The following is a 14,942-nucleotide window of genomic DNA, read 5'->3' on the forward strand; positions in this document are numbered from 1 at the left end:
TAAAGTTAAATTGTGTGAAACTAACAATGATTTTTCTGTGTGCAAGGGAGGCTAGAAATATCCCAGACATAACAAAAGCAAAATGAGCACAATCTGTTTCCCATCTTTAAAATAATTCTATTTCCAAGAGGAATGTACAAGTTTGGAGTTTAAAAAAACAAAACGGACACTTACCATAGATCTAGTCTATTAGTGGCCTCATATGCACAACTGATCATATTCTGGCCATTTTTACAACCCATTGGTGGCGACTGAATCCATTCAGGCAACACAAATGATAGCTGAGTTCTGGTCATTCTGTTCATAGCGATATGGTCAATGTAACTTTTCTCAACATCTCACTTTAGAGTGGGTTTTAATTTTAAAGTGCTTCAAAGAGCTTTATATGGGGGCGCCTGGGTGACTCAGTTGGTTAAGCATCCAACTTCAGCTCAGGTCATGATCTCACGGTTTGTGAGTTCAAGCCCCACGTGGGGCTCTATGCTGACAGCTGGGAGCCTGGAGCCTGCTTCAGGCAGAGAGCCCACTACCCCACTAGACAGTCACTAGCCCACTACCCCTGCAGGATGGTCACACAGATTGTGTCTCCCTCTCTCTGCCCCTCCCACCACACACCCTCTATCTCTATCTCAAAATAAATGAACATGAAAAAAATATTTTTTAATTAAAAAAATAAAGGTATTTATATGTATCTACCCACAAAACCCACGAGTTCCACTGGAAACAACCACTGCTGATACTCACTCCTGCAAAAGGAAATGTGCTTTATTCCCCTGCCGTCAAAAAGAGCATGACAGACAGCCCCTGCCTAGCTCCCCAGCCTCCTTTCCTGCTCTCCTCCTCGTCATACTTCACACACTAGAACGTACATGGAGTCCTCTCCCTCCAGTGTGGTGTGGATTTAGTGACTCGCTGTTAAGTAACAGAATCTAGAAATGTGACTTGCTTACCAGACTGGGACCCCCACTGTGCTGGTGAGAGTGCTCACTGGTGGCACACCCCTCCCTGCCCTCTGGCCTGCTCATGCTGAGGAAGCAAGATGCTCTATGCAGGCGTCCCCATGGCAGGCAAGGGAGGAAGGAGCTGAGGCCTCACACCAACAGCCCCGTGAGCGTGAGCGAGTGAGCCAGAAGCCGACCCTTCCTAATCCATCCCCGAGATGACTGCAGCCTGTGAGTGACCCTGGGCCAGAGGTCCCAGGGGAGCCACCTCCAGATTTCTGGCACATTCAAACTGTGAGATAATCATGTTTTGAGCCCTTCTGTGGGGTAATCTGTTATGTTACAGTAGATAACCTGCCCACTCCCCCTGCCGGGTGGTCACAAAGATAACGTGAGGTAAATACAAAGGGTTCAGCACAATGCCTGAGGCCACAGGAGGCAGTGCACTACCTTAGCTCTACCCTTCCTCCCTCCCTGTCACTCCATCCCTCCTGCTCCACGAGCATCTGGCCACCATCACCTCCCCTCTGGATCCCCACAAATGCTCTGCAACTGGTTTTCCTTGCTTCCCTGTGTCCAGCTGGTGATTCTCCTTAAAAAGCAAACAGAGAAACAGCTCCCTATTGCTCAAAGGACAGAAACCAAATGGATATTCAAGGCCCGCAGACTGTCCCTATTCTGTATTTCCAAGCTAGCTACCCATTACACACTCACACTTCATTACTATTCTATTTAAGATCAATCTATTCACTTCATCCCAAATACACTTTGTCCATTCCCACCACGAGTGGATGTGTGCCCCTTTAGTACGTGTTCCTGCTTTTCTCTGGATTCCAAAGGCCACCCTCCTACCCCATCACTTTCACTACCATTCAGGACTGACCTCCCTACTAAGCTTTTCCAAATGTCACCACCCCAGAATAATCTTCTTCTTTCTCTAATTTATTATGTACTCCTTTGGTATTTAAAATCACAGAGATATAAAATCTGAGAACAGGCAGAAGCAACTTCAGAAAGCCTCAGGTCCAATCATTCATGTTATGGGCAAAGAATCTGAGGCTCTGAGATGAGAGGGACACACCTGGATAGTGGCAGCACAAGCACCAGGATTCAAGCCTCAAAACTCTCGTGTTATTCAATTCTAGAAACATTTACCAAGGGACCGTTATATATAAGGTACTACAAAATTTCAACAGTTCCTACCAATCTGCCATTCATTTATTTAATCAAACAAAAATTACTGAGTGCTATTTACTAGACACTCTGCTTCGAATAAAGACTTTGTCCACAAGGAATTCAGGGCAGTGAAAAATGCAAAAAGGTAAAGCAACAATTACAAAACAGCTTGATAAGGTCTCTGACAGCAGGTTCTAGGGAGGCAGAAGAAAACCACCTATATACTATCTTTGGTCCTGCCCTCATTCGCTCACCCATTCAGTGTGATAGACAGTCAGACAGACAGACTTCTCACTTTCCTAAGGAAAGTAAGCAGGAAAAAAAAAAGGTTCTCTTGAAGCAACTCATGAACGACAAACCCCTGCCATGTCTATGCTACTATGAAAAGTAATGTTTTTCTAATATGATATCAGATCTATAAAATTAGATTTATTAAAAAAAAAACTTGAAATATACATACATTATTCCATTACCCTGTTTTTAGAGTCTGTGTTTTGGAGTCAGACAGACCCTGAGTGTCAGACATTCAATCTGCTGTTTATTTGCTGAGTGATCTTAGGCAAGCAGTTTAAACTCACTGAAATTTAATTTTCTCATCTGTAAAATGGGAATAATACCCACTTTTCATGGCATTTGTGGGAATTAAAATCCTGTCTTTTAAATAATCAATACAGAATATACAAGTATAAGTAACAAAAATTGTGCTTGATAACTAAAACACATTCAAATATCATTAAATGGGCACGGCATTATTATCAAAATTTATCAAAATATCCTTTAGTTACTAACTGTCCAAAACAAAAGGGTACCTCTCTGAAAATTTTTCTAGTAGTCACTGCACAAGTTTTTTTCTACTATTTCCAGGTAGCAACATTCTGAGAATCCATTGTGTGCTGGTTGCTATGTGGAGAGTGAAATAAAACCCTACATTTAAGAAGTTTAGAATACAAATGAGAACACTTCTTTGTGCGAAGCAAGCAAATCCTTTCTTGCAGATTTAGTCATGAAGAAAAGATACCAGGTGCCAAGAATATAGTTCAACTGAAGCAGGTAAGTTTAATGTTAAGAACAAAATGGGATCCATTAGGAAAAACTATATGTAAGAGATGAGTTACAGTGTAAGATATCCTTTTCATGTTGATTATTTTAATAGGATTTAATACATATGATTATTCTTCAGGTTTCTGAATTAAAATTGTTCAGGTGGCCATAAGGTCTGGAAACATAGACAACTATACATAATAAATAGTTTACTGATATTCCAATAAATGTTCAATGAATGTCATGTTCCTCACTAGCAATTTATAGTTCAACAAGCTGTGCAAAACTGCCTTGAACAGTGTGCACTAAACCGGTATTTCCATCAATCCTTGTATATGCACTTACAATGCATCACCTAAAGTGATTGTATGCCTTATTTTCACTGAATAATCTTGTGCCCTTAGCACACCTGAGAAGTAATCAAGAAGCGTATGTTGTCTGTTTTCGGACTATGTGGCCATCTATATATATTTTTTTTTAAGTTTCACCTACTGTAAGTCTTATAAACATTTTTGCCATTCATATTTATACCAAGGAAAAAATGAATACTAAAAAATGAGATAATGGAAAAACAAAAATTGATTTATTTTGCTTTTAAATTCCACACCATAACATTTTACTGAAAATGAAGTGATTTTTAATCTATAGATAAAGGATTCTCTAAATGACACTCAGAATGTCTTTAACAAATTTTGTTTTAAAATATATTTGAATACACAACAGGTCTTACACACAATGATTTCAATAAATTAGACACCAGAACACAAGGTGAAGCTCTAGCAAGGTGAAGCTCTAGCAATTAAAAAGTGATGACTTTTTAATAGTCCAAGAGGATAAAGACCTTTTTCAAATGTGGAAAGAAATTAATCTTTCTACAGTATGAACCCCTAAAAGCTACTCTCCTTTATAGACGACAACATTATTGTCAGTTTCATATACTTTTACTTTATAAAGAACTCCCATAGGAAGAAATTTCTGGAGGTTTTCCCAGATATATACAGCTACATTTTCTGTCGTGCTGTAGGAAAAAAAGGAAAGAAGATCAAAGGCAAATGAACAAAATTTCATTTTTGATATTTACAGAGAATAGAAATTCTGGATTTAAAAAATAATGCTAAAATAAAACTTCAGAACCACCTACCAGTCAGATAAAATGTTAACAGCAATTCTTCTTTCCTACTATTTACATAAGGCAAGATGGTCACACTCACCTTACAGTATCTGCAAAGTATGGCACATCTAGATCCAGATTCTTATGATCAAGGGGCTTCATAATTGCCTCCTGTAGATAAAACAAAGGAAAAAGATCACTTTGGATCTTGGAATTTGATGACTCAAATTCCAAAGTGTTCTATCTTTGCCTCTAGAAGCCTTACCTTATCAGTTAGTCACTAACTCAGTGCTTGTAAGGACTCCATCTGTGTCTCACAAAATAAAGCTTAAAGTTGGAAAATGAAGCAAGGCCCAAATCTCCATAATGACTGGTTCTCCTCATTACTAAATGCAAAGATGTAAGAAATCAAAACGTACAGGAGAATTCACTGCAGCTTTCTTGTAACCAGCCATAGTGATTCAGAATTCAGTTTAACACTTCGTGAATTCTGTCTAAAAATTACCAAAAATACTTCTCCATATAGTCTTAGCTTCAGCACAATGCCACAAGGTCATCAGGACAAGGATCCAGTGAGTGTTAACATTTTATAAAGCCGACTGAGAGTGAAATTATGTAAGTAGTTCTAAACTTCTGCTATGAGGAGTAATTTAAGAATTATCTTGGACTCTTAGAGGAGAAAAAATATAAATATATAAAGACCGTTGCTTCCTAATGCTTATATATATTAACATAACGTTTTCCCTTGTTGGTGGCAAGAATAGCAACTGCCTTATTCTTTCTAACTTTTTACTTTTGGCTATTGTACAAAATGTAAGCATTTGTGAAACAATCTAATTTTCCAGTGGTATGGTTCCAAGAAGGGTACATTAATAATAACAGCAATCATTTTTTGAGGAAAACCAGAACCATATGAAAAAGAGTTAAGCCTTAAGCCAAATAGCCTTTAAAACAGATCAAATTAAGGGCAGTTCCACATGGACATCAAGAAAATAAATACTGTTTCCTATTCAATTCCAGTGCGGGTCCCAACTTTCCCACTGAAGTTTCTTCCACAGGCCCCATCTAACTTTATTACAGGCCATGATGAGTTACTTCTACTAAGGGGACTATGTGGGGTCCCTCGGGTACACAAAAGTGGCGAAGCGTACAGAGAACCTGTATTCCAGTATTTGGCCATCCGCATGCATGAGACGCCTCAAATTTCCCATACTGCTATCTTGTATTGTACAACACTCTGTGTATATATTTTAAATCTCCAGTAAATGCACAAACTCTGTCTTTATAGCTTTCCTAATGTACTCAGAACACACTGCTCTTTGTTCATTTGCTGAATCTCTTATTCATTTTATCCAGCTGAAACTTACTGAGCACCTAGTATTCTTTGTCTCCTAGAAAAAGTCATGTTAGCATTCTCTGGGTAAAGGCTGTGTCTCACTCGTCTTTGTACTCTTGATGCTTAGTTCAAAGACTTATGCGGAGTAGGCAAACTTGCTGAATATATGAATGATAAGTAATATGGAAGAAATGATGATCACTAGTAGCATTTTTATAAGACAGATATCGGATTCCAGAACAAGAATAAGAAGCAGAGTTTAAGAGTGGAACTGAACAGACAGGTGACATGGTATAATAATAAAACCAAAGCTAGGTTGAAGGGAGTCCACTTCTAACTTTGTAAAAGACTAACCACACAACCTAAAGCAAGTTCAGCCTCTCTCAATCGAGGGAATGAAGAAGTTGGTTGAGATCATCTCTAAGGCTTCTGACACTGCAGGACTTCTATAATGATACAGTCAGCAAGTCCTTCATTGAACTCCTGTTATGTGATCCCTGTTAATTGGAGGAAATCAGGATATGGCAGCAGGGAATACAAGATGAGCATGTTACAGGTATTCCCATCACTGCAATTCAACTGTGACTTATTTCCTTTAAATCACCCAAACACCTTTAGAAAAATATGAGAGTAGTTCCTCCAACTACTCCTCCAATTCTGCTCACAAGGTCATGGAACCTCTGAAGATACTTAGGTGGGAAAGTAAAAACGGGGGCCATCAAATATACTTAGAGGACCCAACATGACATTACCTCCATGTACTCTTTGAGGTCGGTCATATTCATAACCATGCCTGTAACAGGATCAATCTGAAGAATAAACAAAGGTGAATATTAGTATAATATGCTTTTCATATTTAAACCTCTGCTAAGTTATTAAAGGCTGTACAATGTGCAGAAATCGCGCCCACATCTGCCTTCATCTCTGAGACAATCACCAGGTGCTCCAGGTATCCATTTTATGGTACCACTGATCTTCTATCTGTCCACATATAGCAGATTAAAGATAACCCTTCGGGAGAGGAAAGGTCTGGAATGACAGCAGCTCACCATACACAAAGGCCAACAATGAAGCAATATTGATTTGAACAGAATTTTTCAACACAGAATCCATCATGTTGGCTGAGAAGGCCCAGCAATCTGCGCAAAGCACACAGATATTTTCAGCACGTACCTCTCCATGAACTGTCACCACAACTATGGGAAAGAAAACAGAATACCAAAAAACCACATGAATTTCAACAGATAACACCCAAGCACAAGTTAGCAACATAAATTAAGTATTAGATCTCTGCCCTACAAAACTATTTATATTTTCCCTAAGACGGCTGGTCTTTTAGTTAACATCTTTATTAATGAAAGCAAGACTCAACCAAGACAGAGAGGCTTAGCAGGAGCTTTGGCCAAAGCCAGAAAGGGTGTAAATTCTATTTACGAGGTTGATGCACTGGGTAAGAATGTCCACTAGGTAGGATGGAGATGCCGCTTGATCACTGCCTGTAAAAGCAGAGTATGTACAGAAAGAAGTCCGGCTACACATCGAGGTGGCCCAATGCTGGGCGGTACCTTTCTGAGCAAGCAAAACCACTAATGGGCCTAAAACTCTGATGCCTTTACTTACATAAACATATCCAGTTTACGGTAATGCTCTATAAGTTAATGAAGCATTTGAAAAATGATGCTCAGAGTGTTTTACAATTTAATAACATATATTTTTTTTCAGCTCTGTGCAAACGCCATTAGGTATTACGTGATAAGAGAGCAAACTAAGAATAACAAATATCATAGATCAAGAGGCAGTAACTAAACTAGAAAGTCTGATCTTCTGACACCTTTTCTAATCTTTTTACTCTACCATACTATATGCCATGGCATGCAATGGCTTACGTAGCTGTTTTTTCAGATACCGGCTTTATCTCAAAGAATCACATCTCTCATACTTGTTTAGAGCATAAACTGTTTTCTTGGAACATTGTTGGCAAAGTTTTAGACCCAAGTTATTTTACTGCCATATAGCAGGTTCCTAACCAATATCTCCCTTTTGTCTGTCATTATTTACTCAAAGAATACAGTGTAATTTTAACGTTAGCCTCAACAATACCTAATTAGGAGGAAACGTGGTGCCAAAAAAATCTCATTATGTACACTAAGGCCAAGGATAAAAAATATTATTTAAACCATTCATTATCTCTAACACAGCAGATACAAGGTAAAATTTAAGACACATCCAACCAAGACAACAGATTTTTTTCATTCTGAACTTCCATGTAACTGCATATTCAAGGCTCAAGGTATTCATGCTTTGCCCATAAGGTTTCTGACTCGTTAGGACTATAATTGCCGATTACATCCTTATTGAAAGGGCTAAAATTTCATCACCTTTTCCCTCACCTTTATAATTGTGCCCATGGCCATTTGGATTGTTGCATTTCCCATACAGTTTCAAGTTTTCTTCGTTACTCAGACATTTGCTGAAAAAAAAAAAAATCAACACGTCACAAGTTCAGATACCTTCTCTGTTCCCTACATTATTTGCTCTAGCTTTTGAAAAGCTTCACAACTTATTATTACTTTAGCTCACCAAATGGAGAGTCATAAATCATTTTGATTTCATTATTCAGCTGTCAGGAACCAGTGTATGCCCCTTAATTAGGCTACTGTCCCATATAAATTAGCATAAACAAAGTCCACACCCTCATTCCACAGCAAGATTCCAACTAATCTGCTCAAGGCCCTTCTATTTTTCAACTCCCCAAGCATTTACTGGGTACCTATTACATTCTAGGCATGGATTGAATGAAGCAAGGACATACAATGATAAAAGATGCCTGTCCTCAAGTGGTTTAAAATCTCATTTCTCCTTAAAAATAATTACGTGACCTACTGCGGCTCCTCTTTAACACCCTTGCATTATAACGCCTTACTTAACGACTGCCACAAACAACGTCACCAATCCATTGAGGGGTATTCAGATTAGGTGAAACTTAAAAATTACAATACTCAGTTGTTCTTCCAGGCAGAAGACAATTTTCATTCTTAAATTTTTTCCAAGTTTATTTATTTTTGAGAGGGAGAGAGAGAGAGAGAGAGTGCACGCACAAGTGGGATAAGGGATAGAGAGAGGGGGAGACACAGAATCTGAAGCAGGCTCCAGGCACTGAACTGTCCGCACAGAGCCGGACTGGGGACTGGAACCCCAACGGTGAGATCAAGACCTGAGCGGTAGGCTGATGCTTAACCCACTGAGCCACCCAGGGGCCCCCAGAAAACAATTTTCTTCATGAATTTTTCCTCCACCTGTCCAATCGTCCATGCATCTTCAACGAGGCCTCCTATGTGAACGCCCTATTATACTGCCCCTTCCTTTTTGAGACCCTCTTTGTTATTTTCCCCCATTCCCTCCTGCTCACCCACTGACATTTAGAATGCTACAGTTCACAAAGCTTTTGCACAAAATTCCCTCCCTATGTCCTCCACAAGATTGGCCAGATGGCGCGCTCGGGACAGAAGGCGAGGACGGGTGAGTGTTGATCGCTGCTGCCTAACACAACACCTGTCACCTGACACAAGACCTGACAAGATGGCCAAATACCTGCCCAGTGAATGAACGGATGACCCTTGTTAGAAATGATTATCCTCGTTTCACAGACCGGGAAACGTTATGCTGAGAGCGGGACTTGCTAATGAGAGGCAAAACGCGCCTCGACATCAACTCCTCGGTGCGTTCAAGCAGTCGTGAATGCTCTGGGTTCAAATCCCTGTCACGCTCCCTGTTCTCAGAGCTGCCTCGCCAAAGGGATCGCCTGGGTTCACGACATCCGTGCTAAACAGTGGGTAAACTTGCGTTGTCGTAGCTGTACTGGTTACGTGGCTACCGCTCCTGGCACCTCGGAGCAGCTCACTTTTACGGAATGTTCACCACGTGCCTGGCACTGTGTCACCTGAGCACTGTGTCACTGCTCCGACTGTCGCAGCAACCCCTCGCGCTCTACTGGGGTATGTAAGGAACCCCGAAGTTGCTCCAAGACTCGGAGCCAGCGAGGAAGCCTCCGCGGTCCGCGCCGCGTGCCACCGCGCCCACGGCCTCCTCCGCTGGACTCCAGCTGCCACCGTCACCCGGTCGCCAGGGAAGCAGGGGGCGCGCCTCGGTTCGCACACCTGCGCTCCCGCGCCCGAGCCCCGCCCCCCTGCGTGGGCACTGTGGGCACACCCCACCTGTGGAGCCGGTGGGTCGCGCTGAAGGAGACGAGGCGGGACAGTCGCGCCCAGCGGCGACCGCCCACACCCGCGCCAGCCGCGCTCATCGCCTTGCCTCCCGGTTCGGTTCGCCGCGGGGCGGGGATAGGCCGAGCGTTCCGCGGCTGCGCAGTGCGGCCGGCGCCCTGGGACGCGCTCTCGGCTCCGCGCTGCGGCTGGCTCCCTCTGCTGGCCCGGAGGCAGTAAAGCGTCCCGTCCTGTCAGTCTCTTGGACCGCAAGAGCGGGGATAAGGTAGGTAAACCTACCAGCAGTCAGAAAACGTGGGTGAGGTCTCAGTGTCTTTCGTTCCAAGGTCTGCTCAGCCTCAGGCCACTTCGGGCCGTGAGGGTCAGCCTGGCCACACTGCATACTGGAAGGACCTCTGTGACATGCTCCTCCCACTCACTTCTAGAAAGCCCTGGCTATAATAACCTCCCCTGGCTGGTTACTCAGAGGTGGGCCTCAAGGCCAACCTACTTATAGCCTAAAGGGAGCGGGAATTTCAGGGCACATGGAGGAGCACTTGACTTTCATAAATGACATTACCTTTGGACTGTTTGTAAAGATTCTTCTTACTAAGGGAAATTCTCAAGCTTTCCTTACCATCCACATACATGCATAAAACCATTTATCACAGTGTGAACACATGCAGTCATGAACACACACATTAGCAATTCTCTGTCCTATGTTGACACTTCCGAAGTAAACGGATCATGTTTCCCCACATCTACTTAACAGTTCCCAGTATTATGTCACCTCTTGCTTCCATTCACTCCTTTGCTAAATATTTATCGACTATCTAACCATGTGGGTGGCATTGTTCCAGGAAGGAAAGATTAAATCATGAGAGTAACAGGCATACAGGCCCCAAATCGTGATTTCTTTCAAATGTCTCCTGTCTCCAGCTCCATACTCTTGTTCTGCATTATCATGTAGCCAAACATTTTTAGCATGTTTTCAAATATTTTTATTATATCCCCCAGTGGGCTGTAAAAACATCAAAGAATAAACTTCAGATATTTCTGAGATAAACACTCTAGTCCAGTCGTCTCATGGATAAGAAAGCATGGGCCCAGGGGCACCTGGGTGGCTCAGTCAGTTAAGTGTCCGACTTCAGCTCAGGTCATGATCTTGCAGTTCACAAGTTCAAGCCCCACATCAGGCTCTGTGCTGACAGCTCAGAGCCTGCAACCTGCTTCAGATTCTGTGTCTCCCTCTCTCTCCCCCTCCCCTGCTTGCTTTCTCTCTCTCAAAAATAAACATTAAAAAAAATTAAAGAAAGCATAGGCCCATATAAGTGAATTACTCATACAAGATCACTTACAATAAAACAGTACTTGCCAGGCATTGACAATATGGGAGATAAGCAGTCTAATTAATGGTCAATGGTTACACAAATGCTTGACTCTTTCTGAATGAAGTCTTAGGAATCAAAATACAAAGCAAAAGGAATTTCTGAGAAATTGCTGTACTCAATTACTTAAATAAAATATGGCATTGCATTTGCAGAGCCTTTGCTCTACATTTTTAAATTAAGGGTATTCACCAAATTCACCCTCAGTGATCCTGTTATGGGTTGAATCATGTCCCCCCAAAACTAGTGTGTTGAGCCCCCAGTACCTCAGAACATGACTTTATGTGGAAATGGGTCTTTGCAGATATAACTAGTTAAAACAAAGTCACTAGGCTGGGTTCTAGTCCCTTTCCCCTCCCATATGCGCCTCATACTCCTCTCCTTGAGTCTCGACCCTGGTGAGTGAGGAGTTGGGCTTAGGGAGAGGGAGAGGCCCTAACTAGGCTTTCAGCCTTAGTCATCTGGTCACTCAATTTTATCAGAGTGATATATTTAAATAGATAGATAGATAGATAGATAGATAGATAGATAGATAGATAGAGGCATATTATAGAATGTCACTGTGGAGCGCCTGGGTGGCTCAGTAGGTTGAGCATCTAAGTCGGGCTCTGTGCAGATGGTGCAGAGCCTGCTTGGGATTCTCCCTCTCCTTCTCCCTGCCTCTCCCCACCTTTCAAAATAGCCATTTTAAAAAATAAACAAAATGTCATTGATCCCTTTTTGTCTTCTTCTTCAAGAACCTCATAGATGACAGAGCCACGGCAGAATTCAGGCATCCTTGGGTCAAAATCTTATGATTGTACTGATAACCTTTATATGCTTGAACTTCACACCCTGTGATTAGGATGGAGTAAAGATTTACAGAGGAAAGACATGATCAGATTGGCATACTTCCCAGATGTCATCTGGAGTCTCTTCCACCCTTTAGATCCAGATAAGATCTAAAACAATCCTCCTGTCTTTGAGGACTTCTGTGAAATATCAGGGGATTTATGTTCTCTTATGCTTACCTCAGCCTCGAAGCCTCCACATCTCTGTGAGTTGTTCAGCCATCTTCTTGCCATTCTGGTACCTGCTGCTTTTACTCTGTGCTTCATCAACCCAGACACAAAACTTAGAGCTTTCCCTTTACTGCCACAATGTAAACCTTTACAGGTGGCATTTTTGTGCCTGCGGGAACACTTCACTACAGAGAACAGGGTTTATGATGTTGGCTGTAACTCCTGAGGAAAACTGGGAAGACACTGACTCTGCAGTGAGCTCACGGTTGTCCCAAACTACAAGTCAAGGAGGGTTCTCCGGCAGCATTCAACATGCAGAGGGAGCACTGAAAGTTTAACTGGTCCTGGTTTGGAGTTAAGTGGAGGGAGGAGGTATAACTGAAGGGAAAGGCAAGAAAGGATCTCGAAGGCGTTGGCAAGAGTTGTGGTTATTGGACAGACATAGGAGGCTTCGGGCTGTCAGGGTTTAGACGCATGGAGATTAGATGGCCTCTAGTGCCACCTGTTGCCCAACCAAATGAAGAACTACCCACTCTTCAATTTCTGGAGATGAGAAGAAATGGCTGATCTTAGTGACGTCCCTCAAAACAACACCCTCCCAAGGCTGAGCTGGGGGTGGGGTGGAAGGTGGCAGTCAGTGGCTCAACTGCTGTGGCGTCCGTGGACAGTGGAGAAACAGGTGCTTTGGAAGAAAGCCTCCAAGCATGACGTAGCTGGCTTCCTGTCCTCTGTAAGCTCCTTAGAGCCCATGCTAACAGGCAGGCTGTGACGGAAAAAAACAAGATGCTTTTTAGAGCTATACTCGTATTTTACAATCTGTGATTATTTGTATTTTTTCTCCCAAGTGTAAGGACCTCTGTCACCACTCTGTCTGATGGTGGTGATGACCCAGCTCTTTTTCTTTCATGTAGTCTTATTACCTAGAGAAAGATGTATCTAGTAAATATAAATTTAAAACTCTCTTCAAAAGGTTGTATCAACACTTGCTTCACGTTTTTAAGGAAGAGCCCTAAGAAAATATAAAACCGTGATTATCTCAAGAATTCTGTTTTGTTTTGTTTTTTTAAAGTTTATTTATTTTGAGAGAGACAGAGAGCTGGGGAGGGGCTGTGGGGGGAGAGAATCCCATGGAGCCTCCACACTCAGCACAGAGGCAAAATAAAGAGTCGGACACTTAATTGAGCCACCCAGGCAGGCCAAGAATTTGTTTTTTAATAGAAATTTTACAACCAGATCTCTACAGTTTGGAAGGTAAGGTGCCTTTTTTGCTCTCTTTTTTTGTACAGAGAATGTTCATTGTAAATTATGTTTCTAGGCCTTGTGAGTTGTTCCATCAGATGGTGACAAAGGTGCCATGGAACCCATAAGGCATTTGCACGGGCACTTCGGCTCGGCCCAGTTCTTCAAAGTTCTTGGCGTCCAAGACTAGTAGAAAATTGTTTTCATTCTAGAAAAGGAAAAACAATACTGGCAATTCTTTTCTTTTTTAATTTTTTAATGTTTTAATTATTTTCGAAGAAGAGAGACACAGAGCATGAGCGGGGGAAGAGCGGAGAGAGAGGGAGACACAGAATTCGAAGCAGGCTCCAGGCTCTGAGCTGTCAGCACACAGCCCGATGCGGGGCTTGAACTCACGAACTGTGAGATCATGACCTGAGTTGAAGTCGGATGCTTAACCAACTGAGCCACCCAGGCGCCCCAGAAATTCTTTTGATCATGTCTTATGCATCTTCCTATCTATCCTCACCACCTAGCGCAGTGCCTTGGCTATCCATTCACTGAATGTTTGCGGAATTGCTGAACCAGCCTGAAAAGGAAATTATGGCAAAGAAGTTCAGGCCCAGAGTGAAGAAATTAGGTTGTTTATGTCAATTACTTTCACAGAATCTCTCTGACTTTAAGGATCTTTTTACCTGGGCCTTTTTAATCACCGAAGGGATACAGAAATTTTTTTCTTCCAAATTTTCTAAGTTCTATGCCTCCAGTTACTTCGGAACTGTACAAATAACTTTGTCAGCATTACAAGGCTGACTGATACTTGCCCTGGTGTAATTGCAGGAGTGGCAAGTACATGAAATGAGGACAAAGTCCTCTGAAGCCTGTGGCAGATGTTAGTAATTGATCCCAGCACTCTCCTCGTCAAACCCTTAAAAAGTCTCAGAATCCTACACCCCAGGCAGCCACTAATAACTGATCAAAGCTTGTACTCAAAGTGAACCTATCTGCCATAAGACTGCCTTACACAAGAAGTTATGACATCAACATTGTTGAGAACTAGGGCTCACCACATTACACTTTTGGAGCAATGAAACTGGCAGCACAGATGGTGGCATGAACATCCAACTAGACGTCAGAAGACTGAGATTTAAACACTGGCTTTACCACTGTGAGATGTGACGCAAGCTCCTGCAACTTATCTAACTTACAAATTCCATGTGTGTAAAATGGTATGCAAAAAAGGTCTTCTTTTTTTTTTTTTAATTTAAATTCAAGTTAGTTAACATACAGCGTAGTCTTGGTTTCAGGAATAGAACCCGGGATTCATCTCTTACATATGATACCCAGTGCTCATCCTGAAAAGTGCCCTCCTTAATGCTCATCACCCATTTTACCCATACCCTACCCACCTCCCCTCCAGCAACGCTCAGTTTGTTCTCTATATTTAAGATTCTCTTATGGTTTGCCTCCCTCTCTGTTTCAACAAAGCTCTTCTGATGAGTAAATAAGATGATGTGTGTTAAAATTC

The 14,942-nt window shown here is 42.1% G+C and overlaps 2 protein-coding genes across 7 annotated transcripts in view; both read right to left on the reverse strand.

Annotated features, from left to right (window-relative positions):
- Positions 1 to 9,976, reverse strand: part of PTS (6-pyruvoyltetrahydropterin synthase) — a 681,414-nt gene extending 671,438 nt beyond the window's left edge. For 3 of the 4 annotated variants that reach the window (XR_015241350.1, XR_015241351.1, XM_086679111.1), the window contains exons 1-5: positions 9,820 to 9,976; positions 7,996 to 8,075; positions 6,779 to 6,801; positions 6,358 to 6,414; positions 4,370 to 4,440 (exon numbers count right to left, since the gene is read on the reverse strand). Coding sequence is in view for 2 of the 4 variants with exons in the window: in XM_086679111.1 (XP_086535237.1) it covers positions 4,370 to 4,440; positions 6,358 to 6,414; positions 6,779 to 6,801; positions 7,996 to 8,075; positions 9,820 to 9,908 (320 nt within the window). In the remaining 2 variants the exon portion in view is untranslated. Of the gene's footprint in view, positions 1 to 3,719; positions 4,177 to 4,369; positions 4,441 to 6,357; positions 6,415 to 6,778; positions 6,802 to 7,995; positions 8,076 to 9,819 lie in introns of those variants that run through there. The other variant, XM_025928685.2, reaches the window with a different exon arrangement.
- Positions 9,977 to 13,374: 3,398 nt separating this feature from the next.
- The window catches only part of BCO2 (beta-carotene oxygenase 2), a 107,128-nt gene continuing 105,560 nt past the window's right edge, over positions 13,375 to 14,942 (reverse strand). For all 3 annotated transcript variants that reach the window (XM_086679127.1, XM_025929099.2, XM_025929095.2), the window contains one exon: positions 13,375 to 13,643. In XM_086679127.1, coding sequence (XP_086535253.1) covers positions 13,530 to 13,643 — 114 coding nt within the window. In that variant the 3' untranslated portion in view covers positions 13,375 to 13,529. The remainder of the gene's footprint in view (positions 13,644 to 14,942) is intronic.

This window comes from Puma concolor, chromosome D1, assembly GCF_028749965.1.
Source record: "Puma concolor isolate L17-30 chromosome D1, mPumCon1.1.hap2, whole genome shotgun sequence".
In the NCBI taxonomy this organism is placed as follows: domain Eukaryota; kingdom Metazoa; phylum Chordata; class Mammalia; order Carnivora; family Felidae; genus Puma; species Puma concolor.